At 32.4% G+C, this 18263-nt stretch overlaps 2 protein-coding genes across 4 annotated transcripts; one reads left to right on the forward strand and one right to left on the reverse strand.

The window, feature by feature from the left end:
- LOC134234398 (prenylated Rab acceptor protein 1-like) lies at nt 1–5945 on the reverse strand. 2 transcript variants are annotated; one of them, XM_062716459.1, is made up of 6 exons: nt 5788–5945; nt 3980–4009; nt 2368–2574; nt 1732–1829; nt 1429–1530; nt 1–1253 (listed from the first exon to the last, which is right to left on the reverse strand). In XM_062716459.1, the coding sequence occupies exons 1-6, from the start codon at nt 5856–5858 to the stop codon at nt 1162–1164; spliced, it is 600 nt and encodes a 199-aa protein (XP_062572443.1). In that variant the 5' UTR covers nt 5859–5945; the 3' UTR covers nt 1–1161. The 2 variants fall into 2 exon arrangements, with proteins under 2 accessions (XP_062572443.1, XP_062572444.1); XM_062716460.1 differs by lacking the exon at nt 3980–4009.
- A 267-nt stretch (nt 5946–6212) lies between these two features.
- LOC134234399 (tubulin-specific chaperone cofactor E-like protein) lies at nt 6213–16742 on the forward strand. Of its 2 annotated transcripts, none has more exons than XM_062716462.1 (7): nt 6213–6306; nt 8204–8326; nt 8493–8632; nt 8870–9054; nt 9425–9782; nt 15332–15483; nt 16062–16741. In XM_062716462.1, exons 2-7 carry the CDS (start codon nt 8215–8217, stop codon nt 16465–16467), a joined length of 1353 nt encoding a protein of 450 aa, XP_062572446.1. In that variant the 5' UTR covers nt 6213–6306; nt 8204–8214; the 3' UTR covers nt 16468–16741. The 2 variants fall into 2 exon arrangements, with proteins under 2 accessions (XP_062572446.1, XP_062572445.1); XM_062716461.1 differs by lacking the exon at nt 6213–6306 and adding an exon at nt 6321–6459 and having other exon boundaries at nt 16062–16742.
- Nucleotides 16743–18263: the final 1521 nt, after the last annotated feature.

Consider the following 18263-nt stretch of genomic DNA (forward strand, 5'->3'; position numbering starts at 1 on the left):
TTCTAAAATAATAAGCTTTTATTCCCTTCAAAATATTTATTTCATTTAAAAGCGTACCAAAAGGCATTTAATTTTACATCATCAACAAAAAAACAACAACACCAGAAACAATTTAAATCAATGAATATATGTATTTTAATATTGTTTTATGACGTTTTTTTAAATAAATGATTTTATCATTCCTTATCAATTTACACTGTATCAAATGTATTGGCATTTTTCCTAGACTGCGTGTTATATCACCTTTACATGAAGATCCCGATACCTACATGATAACAAAATTCATCACAAGATTAATACAATTCATATGATTAATGAGATTCATATACATATATCATGCATAGATACAGATAAATTATAACTGCAAAATAAATTGCATGTAAATGTTTTTCAAAAGTGACAATGTCTTGCATTCCCATAATTATTTACAGCTGTGAAGAAAAAAATCTTGACAAATGGTAGTTTAGAAAATCATTTCTATACCTAAAAGAAAATTACAATAACAGCTTCTTAACTTTACACTCAAACTTTTATTTAATTTTTTTTTTGGAAGGGGGGGGGGTGTAATTTACACACAGTCCCAATTATTCCCCATATGCATGAATCTGTCTTTCCTTGTAAATCAGATTAATGGAGAAAATCAAGCTAGATTTACTCATGATTTTTTTGTAGGTGAGCATAAAATTTTAGCAAAATAAAATGATTGCATGGAGACATAATTGAATATACATAACTGAGGACACCAATTTTCTGATCTATCCTTGTTCAGTATGCACTTAAAATATACATGCTAATGTTAAAAGTCTCATTGAAAATATTTGTTTACAAATATATTCTGAATATAGAGTCTTCAATAAATAAATAAGTTTCTTCTATAATTCTCTGTATGGGGTGGACGTGAAATGGCACAGAAATAGGTCATGTTATAACATTGGAAACATTTTGACGTTACATGCTCGCACATAGATTGTCACCATACCAAAATGATTGTATACCAAATGGTTACACACAGAAATTGTGAAATAAAACCCCAAATGATGGTCAAAAATAGGATTTCACTAACATGGAAATATTGGTGAGTTCCCTTGCCCTCTGAAGTGACAAACATGAATGATATTGCCACAGTATACACAGTATAAGAAGAATAAGCCTGAAGCCTGTCTAGACTTCCTCCATTTCAAGCTCTATAGCTTCCGACTCCTCTGCTGTTATGTACATTGAAGCATGCAGCATAATCACAAAGAAGGAGGCACCTACAAAATACATTTAAACACATCCCTCAAATTAATAAATTCAATTTTTACAATGTAAATCTAGAAATATTAGTTTAATTTCACTTATTCCTAAGAATAACATCTTTTTTTACTCTTTTTTGCTCTTTAAAAAATCTTGACTAAAGCCCTAAAACATTTTTTTGCATGTACTGACCTATGACCCAGAAAACAGCTGATCCTGCTCCAGCCAACCAGAAAATAGGAAAAGAACACAATCCAACAGCAGCATACTGCTGGACCAAACTTAATTCTTTTCCTACAATAAAATGTTTTAAAATAAAGTAACAAAGACACATGTAATGTTTACATTTAAACAGTGTTTTGAAAACAAAAACACTGACAAATGTCAATATTAAATTATTTACTCATGTAATCTTTGTTTAACCTAAAATCATGCAACTTTTGGTATCACCGTTAGCAAATTCACATAATTCTGAATACAAATTGTGACACAAACCTAATATTCTGACTTTTCTCTCCTGGTTTTTCAGACTTATAATGTAGCAAGCTCCAAGACAGACAGCTATTGCCACCAACAATAAGGGAGATGTCAAACTGGAACAAAATAAACCCAGTTTTCTTCAATAATTGTTAATGGACAAAACAAAATTTAGACTACAATCATTGAACATAATTAATGAATTAAAATAGAAATACAGCATTATTTTTCACTGTATGAAAAAGAATTTTCTCCATGATGCTTGTGATTTTTCAAATTTCAGGTAGAAATATACACAATTTTTTACAGTAAAAAATCCCATACTGATTATTTTAATTTTTTCAATATTTCATTTAATTGCAAGTTTTATTTTACTTCAGAATAGTACCTCAATTCAGTTTAAAGCTAACAACTGGATAGACCCCCAATAATGAATATCCCTGAATTATAAGGCATGACATCAATTGCCTTAAAAGGATATGTAACAAATGCATAAATAAAATGTTCAGAATGCAAGCATTATTTATTTTTCTTTCTTTTTATTGGCAAGAATGTATAAAATATTACTTTCATTTCTTTCTTAATTGTAACTTGAGAAATCAATCTTAGATTTTTCAGATTCTCATCAGTATATGTGTACGTCTATATACTTACATGCAGAAAACAATGAGACCACCGAAGACAAACATGTAGTTACTCTGGAATTGTTCAATGTTCCGCACCACGCGCTTGGGAACAGGTGCTACGGACTTGGGAACTTTGAACTTGTTGAAATTGAAGAACTCTCCCCATGGTTTGACACCCTCTCTGGTCTTGGTGAACCATTCTCTGGCATTTACATTAGACAGTGATATAGACATCCTAAAATATATATGATAGAAAACATATAAACTGACAAACTCTTAAAATAACATTGATTAAATATTTAGATTATATTGACTTTGGTATATAAACAAAGCATTATACCAAGCTCTCACCAAACTACCTAAACTCATGAATAGGGAGCAGGTTTAGTACTTCAGAGAATTTAATAGTTTTCCATTTTTCATCAAGTGTACTTAGTTTTATCCTTTACCAGGTTCTTTATATCATAATTTGTGTGATAAAGTTTAAAACTTAAAAAAAAATCAGCTATCAGGCAGGAGTATTATAAATGTATTCTTTCCAATAATACTGTAGATCATTAAATTTTCGCGATACCTTATTTTCGCGAGATAGTCATTGTCTCTTGATTAGAGAGACAAAATTTTCACGAATCCTGGTTACTGCTCTATATAATCTTAAGGAATACTATTATACGCGAGAATTAAATTTTAGCGAGCACACTGTCTCGCGTAATTACACGAAAATAAAGTTCTCGCGAATAAAAAGTGATTTACAGTAGTTAATTTATCACATTATGTACAGCATCTCAGAGTAAAAATGTATAAAGCAATGAAGAAAATACATGCAGCAGTTATTTGATGTTTGCAGTATAAATAAATTTGTAATTATATTTTTATAAAGCCTGAAGCCATAAATAACAAAGAATTGAAATTATTCAAAATCTCAAGATTTTTCAAGTGCTAGAGATAATATGTAAATTTTTTTCAAATCTTGGAAATGATTTTTTTTTTAATTTTCAAGGATACATGTAACAATAAACAAAGTAGAAGCTTTTTTAAACAACCTGTTCTCTCAAGACTTTCATACAATTCCAGGATGTCTCTATACTTTACATACATACTCAGTAGTTAAAAATAAAAACCTAATTTTCTGTTCAGAACTTCCTGTCAGTTTCAGGGGTAGTGTGAAAGTTTTGGTTCGATCACTACACTTTTTTACTTATATCGTAAGTGCAAATTGGTGGACAATAAAAATAGAGTTCTTCAATCATTTTTAAATCTAAACCTCACCCAACACCATATAAGAAAAATGTAGATATTGAACGGTACCTCGAATTACCGAAATGCCCCTGATTTACCAGAATGCCCCAAGATATTGAATGAATTATGACAAGTCTGAACCAAGGCACCTCTTGATGGAAGCATGCAGATGGATATTGGGTTAAGATTCAATTCAATTATTAAACCCTGCATTTTCTAAACAGAAAAACAATATTTTTAGAAAAATGCTAATCCAATATTTCTTGATTTATTTCTGTATATTAGTGATCAGATTACAAAATCTACCATCTTGAAAACAAGCACCTTATGTTTAATATAATGATATAAGTTAGATGAGCCACAAACTGAAAAGCGTAATACGGTACTAATTAATAAAATACCTTGACTGTAGAGCAGAAGATAAAAATGATCTGCAAACAAATAAGAAAAAAATGGGATTGCTTAATTTTTTCAGTGAACTGTTTTATGAATGGTTAGCTTATTAGCAGGTCCAGTACAATCACTAGATTAACCTACGTAGGTAGAATTACCTACGTAGCTTGATTTACCTATCTCAGGTAGCTTTATTTAGCTATTTCAATGCAACTTTTCAAAATTTTTCTTTTTATTAAAAAGAGACAAAAAATCACAAGTAATTGCATGACTATAAATGTTTATACTAGATAGTTATAAAAAAACAATCCAAAGCTGAAATAGTTTATACATTGCTGCATTTGGACAATTTAGAGCAAAACATGTAATTCCATTGTTTGGGTAACTGTCCCCTCTCTTGCATGGGGTGAGGCATGGCTGAGTATGATTACTTCACATTGTGCTGAATAATTACCGACCTATTATCAAGTTAACCAGAACTGGGCTTCTTTGTCATTTCATTCAAGGAGTAACTGTTTTAACTGTCAAACATAGCCCCCAAACTTCCAGAACTTTCATTGCAATTGCGCAGAAAAAGACATTTCTTCAAGAGTGATTTTTTCATGATGAGTTCAAAGTTGAAAATGATCACTGCATCAAAATGAGATTTTCTGCACATCCTGAGAAATAGAGAAAAATGCTTTTTTCTATTAATTATAGAAATAAATTGATTTGGTAGCTAAATAAAGCTATCTCAGGTAGGTAAATACACAGGCACCTGAAGTATGGATAATACCCCCCCCCCCCTTTTTTTTAATGAAAAAAAAAATGTAAGAGTGTATAATACCTCGAAAATATAAAATTTCCCCGTCAAACACATCTATATGTCGTTATATGCAAGCAGATTGTACTTTTTCTCACGTTTAAAGAATGGCCCTATTCGGTATATAATAAAAATACACAAGGTAAGAAACAAAAGTTGTGAGTGCCCCACTTCGAGACAGATTTCCAAGGTAATAACAGTGTTAACTATCATACTTTTGCAAACACTCTGTCTGGAAGATGTTCTTTTACTAGTCTCTCTAACCTAAACCCCGCTATAAGTGTTAGATATGCCGTAATCGGACGATTTATTAATCGGATACATAGATTTTCTCCATTGACAGCTTTGGAGGAGGTTTTGGAGCTGCTTATCTGTTTCCCCTTATCTGATTGGTTAGATATTTAAACTGTATTACAATTAACCAATCAGATAAGGCGAAACAGATAAGCAGCTCCAAAACCTCCTCCAAAGCTGTCAATGGAGAAAATCTATGTATCCGATTAATAAATCGTCCGATTACGGCATATCTAACACTTATAGCGGGGTTTAGGTTAGAGAGACTAGTAAAGAACATCTTCCAGACAGAGTGTTTGCAAAAATGATAGGTAACACTGTTATTACCTTGGAAATCTGTCTCGAAGTTTGTTTACACCCCCTTTTGTTTACTTAACTTTTGTATTCTTTATTATATACCGAATAGGGCCATTCTTTAAACGTGAGAAAAAGTACAATCTGCTTGCATATAACGACATATAGATGTGTTTGACGGGGAAATTTTATATTTTCGAGGTATTATACACTCTTACATTTTTTTTTCATTAAAAAAAAAGGGGGGGGGTATTATCCATACTTTAGGTGCCTGTGGGTAAATAAAGCTAAGTAGGTAAATCAAGCTACGTAGCTAAATCTAGTGATTGTACCAGACCTGTGTAGAGTAACCTACAAAAATCCGCGGAACCTTCTTCAAATCTTGGATTATACACCCAAGAACAGAATGAAATGAATATACCGTACCCCTTGAAATTTTGGTCAACCTCAGGAATATCTATATTTCCTTCCAACTTTGAACCATAATTATCTGTCATCCTAGTCTTAAGTCTGGAGAAAAATTTAGTTTTGTTTTTTGATGACAGAGTGACGTGGATTCGTAAATAAGTTGTACGTGAATTTATTACCCTAAACAAAAGAGAAAAAAAATCATTTGTTTTATGAATACAAAATGTTGCGATGATAGTAATTCTACTTTCCACACAAATAATCTTTAGAGTAAAATGAAAACCATAGTCCGACGAATTTGTTTTAAATTAGATAATACCGTATTATCGAAATTTTATAGAATGCGTTGTTTTACTTTCACTTTCGATTTAACAGCTGTCCCCGTTCGCCGTTGTTTACATTGGGTGAAGTGGGTTGATTTGATATTTATTCTTTAGGCATATTTTATGTAACATTTTTTGTTCTTTTTAATTGCAAAATTAAGTTTTCGTTAAACAATTTTTATTCCATGCAAAGGTGTCATCGAAATGATAGCGTGTAAGTGTAACTCTGTAATACCTTATTTAGAAAATTACTCATCAGTGATCATTGATCAAATATTCATGGTCACTTGATCATGTTGATATGATACCGAGGTATATAAATAAAAGATCAAATATATGCAAAATTATTTGAAAAGAGTTCTTGTTGGTAAGCATTAACTTGACATTGATATTTAAAGATTGAACTTTTTAAAAAAAAATGTTGAAGAGATATTTAACAGAACTGTTGTGGAACATGTGGAAATATTGTAGTTTTTTTTTCACTTTTTACGCAAGGATAATTAGTAAAATCCACTCCTTTCCTTTATGAAACTGTTTCTTTACTTAACATGCACAAGCTGCAGATCTGTATATTTTAGAATTTGACCAGTTATTATCAATTTCAGTTATTTTTAGTGGGCAGTTTTGCATTACATCACAACCTATGATGACAGCTGCGCTCAAGGTAAATAGTACATGCCTCCTAACCTCAAGCTCTACAACTGGAAGTTTCTTCTAATCCCTGATTGGTTGCTCATGCAACAGACTATTTCCGTGTCAATGTTGATAATATGAGTTGACCAATCACACTGCGGGGGCGTGAATTGTTTACGCTGGGTGCATCTGTCGAAAAAGATTGTGATGTAATGCAAAACGTCACACTTAACTAAAATTAATAATTACACTTCAGATCCCATAATGCAAACAATGTGCAATTTAATCCCAAGATTTTCTGCGCATCATTGGGGAGAATTTTTCTACTTTCCAGCATTAGCCAATAAACTACCTTTCACTCCCTATTCTAGACATATTTTAAAACAACCTGTATATTTTGTCCACCTCCCTGCAACCCTTATAGTCATTTCTGCAGTCAAATAAACTTGCTTGTATTGAATTTTTGGCCAATTCCCATAATTTTTCTCCTTGTTGATTACATTTGTAACAAATATACTTTCATGTACCATATATACTCGCCTATAAGTCGGTATTTTGGGAGTTAAATTGTGGTCCAAAACTCTATGTCCGACTTATAGGCGAGTCATAAATATACAAGTTTTTCTGGACAGTGAAATGTAGCATTTTATATGTGTTTCTGACGATCAGTGAGGAACAATGTCTATATATGTATAACCATTTATGCATTAAAAGATCATACATAAAGTGCTGCTGCAAGTATTAACTTAATTAAATAGTGTTTTTTTTATCTTAACTCTGCATTTCTAGCTTGTTTGTTTAATGATCCAAAATTAAATATTGGCATTATTTCAAAAAAATATTAATGGAAACCAAGTAAAACCATCAAAGCATTGATATAAAATGTCAAAAGGTTTTGACAAAAAGTTTTACCGACTTATATGCGGGTCAATGACAAATCCCTCCAAATTAACCTAAAAAAATACAACCGACTTATAGGCGGACTGACTTATAGGCAAGTATATACGGTATTTATTTTAATAGTTGGTGACTACTACTATACTAGCACATTGAAGCTGCAGTGGTAAATGTAAGCTTGTATAGTTTGTATATATAAAATGTCCGCAGATTTTTTGTCTATGCACACACCATCTACTCCCAGTCAGGTGTCTTATCAGTCAGGTCTGCCAGATAGCATTTTTTTTTTACCAGTATCTTTAAAGAAAGGAATTTTGGAAGAATACATTTATTTCATTAAAAGTAAAAAAAATGACAGGGAGAATGAAAAAAAAAATTTTTTAGGGGGTGGGGGGGGTGGGGGGGGTGGGGGGGGGTGGGTGTCATCCAGACCACTTGACTATGATAAACTGCCTTGATATTCTGCTGAATGTTGGGGTTTAAAAAACATTTAATAGTGACATCACTTTAATCAGAACTTGAATTTTTTTATTTTTTTTTTTGACAAACTAAGGATTGATAATTAATGTCTCTTATTGTAGAATTAAGGAATATGACCTCTTTGGTGGATGCCATTGTTGCTAAGTATGGCCCAGGAGATGACGAGTCCTTTGATTTCATAGCTGTTCCACGGAGAAGAAGGGAGTCTACTTCAAGCGAGAATGGTAAAGATCTTCCCTACCAGGAAGTGATTGCATATTTCAATTTTTTCTTAAATAATATTACACATCAATCATGGTTGTTTGTTTGCATGTTCTTTTTTAAACTCTTAAATTAGTGTAATTAGTATAATGTTTTGGCTGAAAAAATAAGGGATGTTTCTGTGTTTAGATGTCCTGATCCTTCCACCTGCCTTGGTTTTAGACGATGAGGGAATAAATAGCATTGGTGATATAAAGAAGCTGAAAGAGATGTGTGGCAGCATTACAGAGCTGGATCTAACAAAGAACTTATTGACAGATTGGAAAGATGTAAGTGTCAGCTGATGTGTCATGTGATCAATATTCCAGAAAATCTCCACAGAGTTGCAAGGGAAAGTGACTGGAAGATTTAATTTGAATTAGATAATGATTGCAAAGAAGCTAAAAATGATTTTTTAAGAGAGTTATTCTCCAAAAGATCTTCAAAAAATAAGGGGGGGTACCAGTGCATTTGACATTTAAAGTTTCATTAAGTAGAGTTTTTAAACTTGACCTACTTTTCTTCAGATACTGTGTTTGATAGACTGTATGCCGAGAATTAAGTTTTTGAACCTGTGTGCTAATTTTCTTGACAATGATTCCTGGCCAGATGACATGGACCTTGCAGCTTTCTCAGAACTACAGCATCTTATTCTGAACAACACTGGGGTTTCATGGGACGTTACACATAATTTTCTAAGTCTGTGTCCATCGTAAGTATGCAAAACTATTTATTATATTTTAAGTGCTATAAGTTTAATATGATATTGATACTAATGAACAAATTAATATCAATAATGAAAACTGAGGACACAAGTCTGTAATCTCAATGTAGTTAAAAAAGATATTTTTCTAGAAATTCCAATACTGGCTTCGAGCAAAATGAAAGTTTATGCAGTATCTAAATTTTCCTTTATTTTGATCATGAACAAGTAGAAAAATGTCTGTCCCAAAGTGCAAATTTAGGAATCAAATACATGTACTACTGTACATACATTTAGAACTTAGATAATTTGTCACTATTACAGTTAATGTGTTTGTCTTTCCAACATACAAGTATAGTTTCATTGTTGGTTTTTGCAGACTAACAGAAATCCATTTAAGTCTCAATGAACATGAAGACATTTCACTACCAGATCCTTTCCAAACATATCCAACTGTCAAAAAAATCCACATGTCAAAAAACAAAATCAAAGACTGGTCTGTGTTACATAAAGTTGGTAGACTCTTTCCAAATGTGGAACATTTTGTGAACATTGAATCAGATCTAGAGAACCTCAGGTCTCAAAATGAAGAGGAAAACAACATGGAGGAAATTTTTTCCAAAATGAAGAGTCTGTCTCTTACCCAGACAAAGCTGCATGACTGGAAGGACTTTGAAATGCTTCGTCAGTGCCCGGCACTGGTGGATCTAAAAGTTTTGGGCATTCCATTTCTGGAGGTATGGTGCTCTTCATAATTTGTATGGAAAAATTAATTCAACCCAAAAAAATTATTATTAAGGTAAAGATCCATACCACGTAAAATAACGTTATGTGACGTTATTCTCGTTTGTGACGTTATTACGTCAAACGCGCCCGACGCTTATTCTATCAAAAATGCCTGACGTCGATTTCACTTACCGGAAAAAAAAGGGTACATTAATTTCCAAATAAAAGGCATAAATAAATACGATGTTCAGTTATTTTCCGGGATGCATGATCGAAGGAGAGTTTAAATTTAGATGATTCGTCAAACCGAAAGTACAACAAAGATGGCATGGAAGATTCATTGTCTCGAGTACAAGATAACTAAAAGACTTCGACAATCGGGTCGTTTTTTGTCTCTGTAAGTTGAAGAAATACAGAGTAACAAATAAATGGTTCTCTTGTCGAAAGTCATTATCGTTTGCTTACATGTTTGTACATAGGCTTAGTACATAACCATTTTCGAACCACGTACGGCTCTGAAAGTATTCAGGTACCTAACTACTTTGCTTCAATATTCCGATTTTTATATGTCGTTTTTCTCTTCTCGATTGTTTGAATTAAAATATCGTCCCCTGGGGATTGACTCAGGATTTTGAAAAAAAATTATGGAAAACTTTTTTTTTACAATGTATATATCATACATAAAACAGTTACTGCACAAATATTAATGCTCTGTTATTTGGTATATCCTTGCACTGAAACATAAAATAATTATTGATAAAAAAAACCCAGAATATTTCATTTAAGTAGGAAAGGACATTGATACATTGACAAAAAAATTCCTTAATACACAAATTACACATAATATGTGACATATATGCTGAAAATTTGGAAAAATTTGTTTTAAAGCTAGTGCACAATAATCTTTAGCTATCATTTGTAGTGCTTTGGGTATACAATGTAGTGTATTGCTGCACATGTCATTAGACTGACAGGTGTCCTGGGTTCGATTCTCTGGAAGTTGAAAAAATACAGAGTAACAAATAAATGGTTCTCTTTTGTCGAAAGTCATTATCGTTTGCTTATATACTTGTACATAGTACATAACCATTTTTGAACCTTTTGGGCCTCTTGTTATATGTTTGCTAGAGCCAATTTCCAAATTGATGATAAAATTACATATTTCTCATCTACGGTATATACAATATGTATAATAAATGAGAAAAACATACGTCGAACAGACCAAGGGGTCTATATCAGATGGGGAATGGGGATATTTCTGTCTTCAAGCACCCGTGAATAGTATAGCAATAGGTATCAGTCGCTAATAAGATAATGTGCAATTTTATGCATTACCATGATTACTGTTATGATAGTTAGACTTAAACCCACAAATAACAATATGACAGTAACAAAGAAGGGAATACATGTATAAGATGATAAATAGGAATGCCTATGAGATCATAGAGGGTGATATAAAAAGGAATAAGGAAAAGGATAAAATTTCAATCCAACATTTCACAAAATCAACTCTGTTAGTTACGCCGAGTGCTTACAATGTTATAATTATATGTACAATTAGGTTGTTTGTGCGTGGTTTAATCATGGATTAATCATTAAAAACAAAGATAACCAGTTTCAGTTTAGATTTAATGGATTTATGTCAAGATTGTAGCTTTTTATTTGAATGAAAAATTATTAATACTGTCTCTTAAAAGTTATGACAGTGTTTTTTTTTCAAAAACAAATCAATTTTCCAACATACAGAATTTATTGCATAATTACCTTGACCCTTTGATCACAAAATCAATAAGGGTCTCCCTCAGCCACAGAGAGTTGCTGTGTAAAATTTCAATGCAAAGGCTTCTTGAAAGTGTTACAGACAGACAGAAAGACACACGGACAGATGCACAGACCTAAATTTAGTATCCCCACTTTCAGTGAAAGGGGAGACAATTATATAAGTTTTTTTTTGTTGATGTTAAACTTGGTTTATCAAGATACTTGTTTAAAAAAAAAATAGCATAACTTTCCCAGTGATTATTCAGTTCTTTCTTTTCCTACATAAATAGTTTTTGATATCATATTGAGCTTAATAATATTATACACCTACACATTTATCTATTTTAACATCAATATGCACTAAGCAACACAGTTCCAAAAAGCCAGATAATGTATTGGACCAGCATGCAAAACTTGTATCAAACCATTTTCCCCCAAATGAATGAAGATTCCTTCCCAAACTTATGAGTTAGGACTTTGTGCTGTGTCATGTAGCATGATAAAAAGCTGGAGAAGGAAAAATCTTTTTTTTCTATTTCATTATTAGAATACAATTTTAAAGAAGTATAATTGAACTGCCTAACATCCAATACAAGTCAAATTGAACCATCTTGGATGTCTTGATTAAAATTTTTTATTTTAGGCACAGAGCAACAGAAAAGAGTTTTTTTTTTTAAACTAGACCAAGTTCATAATGCATGTATTATTCCTCTCTTTTAATATACAAGTATACATACAAATTAAATATTCAGTACCTAAAATGATGTTCATCAGCTCAGACAATTTCAGGTTCGAGAATCTGTGTGTGTTTAAGGCGAGGGTTTACATAGGCATTGCCTGTTGCCCAATCCTGATTGAATTATACTCAATAAAATATGTTTAAAGTAATCTGTGTCAAAACTCATGGAACAAATGCTCACTGGATCCATATAAAAATATCACTTTAACATAGAACATTCTACTTACTCAGGGAGTGTTGACTTTTAAAGCATCATACCAATGACTTTTCATACCAATTTTGCATAGATCAGTTTTTCCAAGGAGGGGTCCTGCCATCCAAGGTCACTTTTAGTAAAATTCACTGTTATCTTAGGACTTTCAGTAAGGTGGGATATTCTTGATGTTATGTATTTAGCCTCTAAAATTTACACAGCTTTCATTCATCGTTGAAATATATGTGGCCGGGATAGAAATTCAGGACATATAAGAAAGTAAGATTACCGATAAGTTGTCTAATGATTGTCAACAATGATTAAAAGTACCTGATGTTATTAATTTTTTAACCAATGAAAATTTATTTGCCATTTGAAAGACACTAGTGCCGAGAATACTACGTCTTACTAAAAGTCCAAGGATGGCAGAGAATAATTGTACTGCTAGGTTAAGTATGTACATTTAATAATTCTGCAATGTCCATGGGAACACACACACTCACCACTAGATCCGCCATGAAAATTGCAATCAAAAAGCATCCTATAGAAATTATACTATGGAAACGAGAAAAAAAAATATAAGTGCTGACAAAAATTATTGTGTAAGAGTGATTTTGACAGCTCGGTCAGAGTACATAAAACAACTATTTTTTTATTGTTTGACTTACTTAACCCTTTTAATTATGAACTCTTTCATATATTTATAAAACCTTATTGATTTTAAAAATACATAAATTACTTCACATTTTACCAATTAAATGACATAGCTTTCAGTGATTGGGAAGGGCTTGCGCCACGCGCCATAGTCGCATTAAAGTGAAAAATGGCGCATTAAATCAATCAATCATGGCGCCAAGGGGCGCATTCAATTTTTAGCAATGTTATTTGGAAATATTATGTGTATATGTTTCTTTCTTGATTTACTTTCGTTTTGAATGCAGTCAATTTAAAACAACAAATCTCATTGGTTGAAACCTGTCAAAAAGTACTTCCGGTTAAACGAAGCACTTACATGAGGTACAATGCTTCATTCGTTTGTATGGTAGGGCTCCCTTTCCAAAACTGTCGTAATTTTAACAAACAATACGGGTCAATTATATTCTAAGCAAGTTCCTTTAAATTTGCTGCATTTCATGCGTTAAAAATCGGATTCGGTTAATTAAAAATGTGTTTTCTCTCGTACTTCATATTTGTTTGGCACTTTGTTATTTCTTAAAGTGGCCCTTCAGATTATATTGATGGCCCATTTATTTTCGATATGGCCCATCAAAAATGTTGACAGTTGCGCCATAGTCCCATTGACCATTTTGGCCTTCCCAATCACTGAGCTTTAGTAATGATGCTCTCAATGCAATTCTAGTCATCAACTATGGAGCTTGAATTTATTAAACGAATTTGAGTTATGTACGGAAAACCTGGATCATTCAGTGCTAGAGTGTCCCTAGCTTAAGAAGGGGATCTCTGCCTTCCAAGGATATGATCGCCTGTAAGCACGGTGTTTTAAACAAACAAACATTACAAAGTGGAAACACTGAACATATTCATCTCCGCGTACATTAATTTGATCTATTTTATATGGTATGTGAATAAAAACATGATAAACAACGTTGAACCTTACTTGGACAGGTCCGAGCATTTCCTGAGATCAGAAACCAGACGTTAAAAAGATGTGGCAAACAAACCACTTATTTGTATCTAAGAATAGCGAGAAATGTATTACATAGACACAAAAAGTAGTAAAACGTGCCACTTCTCTAAATTTTTAATCAACTAAATCGCATCCAAACTACCCATGTTGAAATTGAAAGTATTTTCTTCTTTCACTTCCGTCACAACGTCACACATGCGCATTAACGGTTTATAGAATATTCCGAAGATTGAACCCGATTACTATTATGCTTGTGAATCGTGAAAACGAATTTTTGGCCGTCTATGCATTAAATATTCAACTTATGATTTAAACCATACTTATTACTGTTCTATTATCGATAGTTTCAAATATTTAAAGCGATTTTTACACCCAAATCCTAAAAGTATAGATGTTAAAAAGATTTTTCAAATTATCATTTTTCAGCAAATTTGGTTTAAAAATGTGAAATTTTCTTGTTTGATGCCCGCTGCCCCACTTAATTTTTATGCCATATAAGGGAGAGAACATTGGAAAATAATGTGTTAATTTTAAAAAGAAATCTGTAGTCAGAATATCAAGCAGCAATTTATTTTTACTAGTAATGAACTTTATAATTTTGAGCTAAATATGTTTAATTCGCCCTAGAAAGTAATATTAGGTGGATCAGCAGATTAAAAAAAGAATTAAACATTCAAACAAGCATATTTTCTCTATGATTCATATGTTAAAAAAATTCTTTTGCTTTTAATTTTAGAAAGCTAGAATAAAAATCTTAATTTCCGCATTTCCGTCATTTCACGAGACAATGTCTATTTTTAGTAACAATCCTTTCAAAAGGAGGCCCGGTTGACCCCAAAATTTACACTGATCTGGAAAGGACAAATACTCAAGATTCTGAAAAGTTTCAACAAAATCTGTAGTTCCGTTATTTCTATAGGATGGTATGGATCTTTACCTTAAAACATGCTTGAATTTTACTTTGGTCTTAAAATTGGTTTAATTATTAAAGCTGAATTTGAATGTCTCCATACATGTGACTATACGGTTAAAAAATCTACCCGTACAGATATAATACTTTCTCTTTTAAAAGTTCTTAAGAGAGTTTGACTAAACAATTTTGAAATTTCATATTTCTGTTCAATCTATTCTTAGTTATACATATCTTACCGTGCTTGCTGTCCTATTCAAATAATGGTAAATTTCTAGATATTTTATAATTTTTCATAAATAAATGAAGGAAATTGAAGAGAAGTCTCGACGACAGCAGTTGATCTCCAGATTACCCAACATACAGTGTTTGAATGGGACTCCGATCTCAGAGTGTGAGAGAGAAGATGCTGAAAGGGCCTTTATCAGGTTATACATGAACAGTGAAGATAAACCAGACAGGTAAGGATTGGGTTGTCTTTGCTCCCGAATAATTTTGTTGATGTATCCTATACTATATAAAACATAGAAAAAATTTAAAGTACTGTGAGCAATGAGCTCACTAAATACTTAATGATATCCCCCCCCCCCCTCCCCCATATGAATATAATGACAGTGTCCGTGTTTTGACATGGGGCACCCAAAATATGTGTCAGATCAAAAAGTCAAATGTAATAAAGATTCTCTGAAAGTCTCAGTCAGTGTTACAAGAGGTGTTGTGGATAAGAGATGAGTACCCCAAAGCCTAACAGATGGACGGACATCCCGATTACTATATACCCTCCCATTTTTCAAGGGGGCGGGGGTTATTAATATATATAAAAATATAAAAAAAAAATGAAATTGCTTCCTGTAGGCCTGATGTACATGCATGTAAACATACATTACAGAATTCTTGAATTCCTATCTTTCACTTCTTGTTGTTACAATATTTCTGCATATATATACACGTAAGATTAGGGTACAAATAAGGTTTTTAGAGATCAGTACTCATATTTTAAAAATTTAAATAAGTATAGTCAGTTTTTTGCAATGCACAGGTACTATGAGCTTGAGTCTGTGTATGGGAGATTGGACCCTCTGGCTGAAGTGGACATGAGTGTGAATACAACATTAGACCTAGTTCTAGAGATCCCCTTCCAAGAACGAGAGGAAAGGGTGGAAGTCAACACAACCCAAAAAGTCAAAGACTTAATGAAGACTGTTTCTAACATTGTGGGGATACCTGCTTCAAAGTTTAGGTTGTGTTCCAGGGTCATCTTTCAAGGACAGTTGCTTGATATGCAAATCATGTCAAAATATCCAAACAAATATTTGTGGACTTACAAGATGACGCCGGAAGATGTACTTGTGTGTGAACTTAAAAGTACCCCACCAGCATCTAACGCTAGAATTGTTTTTGCTGGAGAAAGTACAGTTGGAGAAAAGATGAGTACATGTACTTAGGGACTAAGGGATAATTGTGGATATTGCAGGGCTTTCAACCATTGGATTTATATCCAGTAGAGATAATTAAACTAAGATCAAAAGCCAATAAGATTTTTTCTCAACCCAAATCACATTGAAATTCTTTTCAGACTGCTTTAATATCATGCTTTAATTAATGGGCCATTTTGTACATTGCAATGTATAATGTGAGTATTCAGATATATACACTTTAATTATATTATTTTGATTTTAAATGATTATAATTACCAGTATTATGTTTATGTAATTGTTCAGGAGGATTTTGATGAAATTTTTATATAACTAAGAGATTTTTTTAATTTAATGATTCAAGGAGATATTGATTGTACTTAAATGTATTAACAAAAATTTGCAATTTTTTAAATCAAAACAAAGGTTCAAAGATGTTTTCATTAGATAAATTAAACAAATCAGGGATCTGATTAAATATTTTATTGACTTAAATTATATTTAATTATGTATATAGAATTATAATTTGTTATTTTATGAAATTGAAGCATAAAAACTGCTACATTAATAAAAACTAAAAATTCTAAAACTGCTTTTATTTTATTTTCGTTTGTTCTTTATTTTATTAGTAGTATTTTTTGGTGGGGGGATGTTTAGGATTTTTTCTAATGTTCATCTGCACTTTACACCCCTCCATTTTTTTTTTTTTTTTGGGAAGGGGAGGGGGGGAGAAATTACTTTCCTCATTGGGCCTGAAATGTTTTAAATTACAATATTGATGGTAGACTTAAAATACTGTCTAGTCTACACACACTTATGCATTATTTATTCAACTATCCTTTTCACATTTTCTGACACTTGATTAGAGTAACAATAGGGATGAGTCTCATGATGCATGTGATTGTGATTATTATTGTCCTTCTGGCACATAAACTTTTGATAATTGGTGTCAAGTGACAATTCACAGTCATTATTCACTTGGAGTGTCACAAGTTCACTAAGTGTCAAATTTATATATAAATAAAAGTTTCATTTCAATTAATGATTTTGTTTGCCTTGTGATCATTATACTGATATCTTTTTCTGTAAGCATTCCGGAAATTTCTTTTCTCCCATATTACTCCAAAATTAGTATGAGCATTTCCGTTTTCGAAGGAGGTCTGTGTTATGATTTTAAAAGTGAAATTTAAAGACACAATTCGTTTTTCAGGTAAAATGAGCAACAGGGGGTTTTATAATTCACCTAGGGGATATTCCCCGGGTTATTCTCCGTACAATTCAGCGAACAGAAGTTATGGAAATGGACAGAATCATTCGGGGCAACCCTACGCGTGGGGGTCTCCCGCTCAAAGCTCACCATGTCCACCACAGAACAGTTTCTCTTATCCAAACAGAAGGCCGTCCATGTCGCCCAGACATCAACAGTTTAGTCCGAAAGACCACCTTTTCAAGACTCCCGATTATGTCCCTTTTGCTTCACCTAGTTCAGGTGGAAATAGGGGGAGGGGGAGTGGTAGAAAATCTTATAAAACACACCACAGTTTTAGCATGTGAATTTTGATTGACAGTTTTACATTTAGCTGCAATAATGTAGCCGTCAAATCGTAATCTCTGTAATGGTGCAAAAATTTTTTTTAAATACGGGCGACGGCAGGCAGAAAAAATAGTTTTTACATTCAACTTACATCTAATAAGATGAGATTTTTATTCACTGTCGACAACATAACCCGTTAAACGCGAAAAACATGTAAAATAAATGTCCCTTTTATCTTCAACAGCTATGACAGTTCAGGTGGAAACTTGCGCTTGAAATTTAGAATAACTAA

This window comes from Saccostrea cucullata, unplaced genomic scaffold, assembly GCF_032062105.1.
Source record: "Saccostrea cucullata isolate Sc308-1 unplaced genomic scaffold, CSIRO_AGI_Scuc_v1 ctg18, whole genome shotgun sequence".
Classification (NCBI taxonomy): Eukaryota; Metazoa; Mollusca; class Bivalvia; order Ostreida; family Ostreidae; genus Saccostrea; species Saccostrea cuccullata.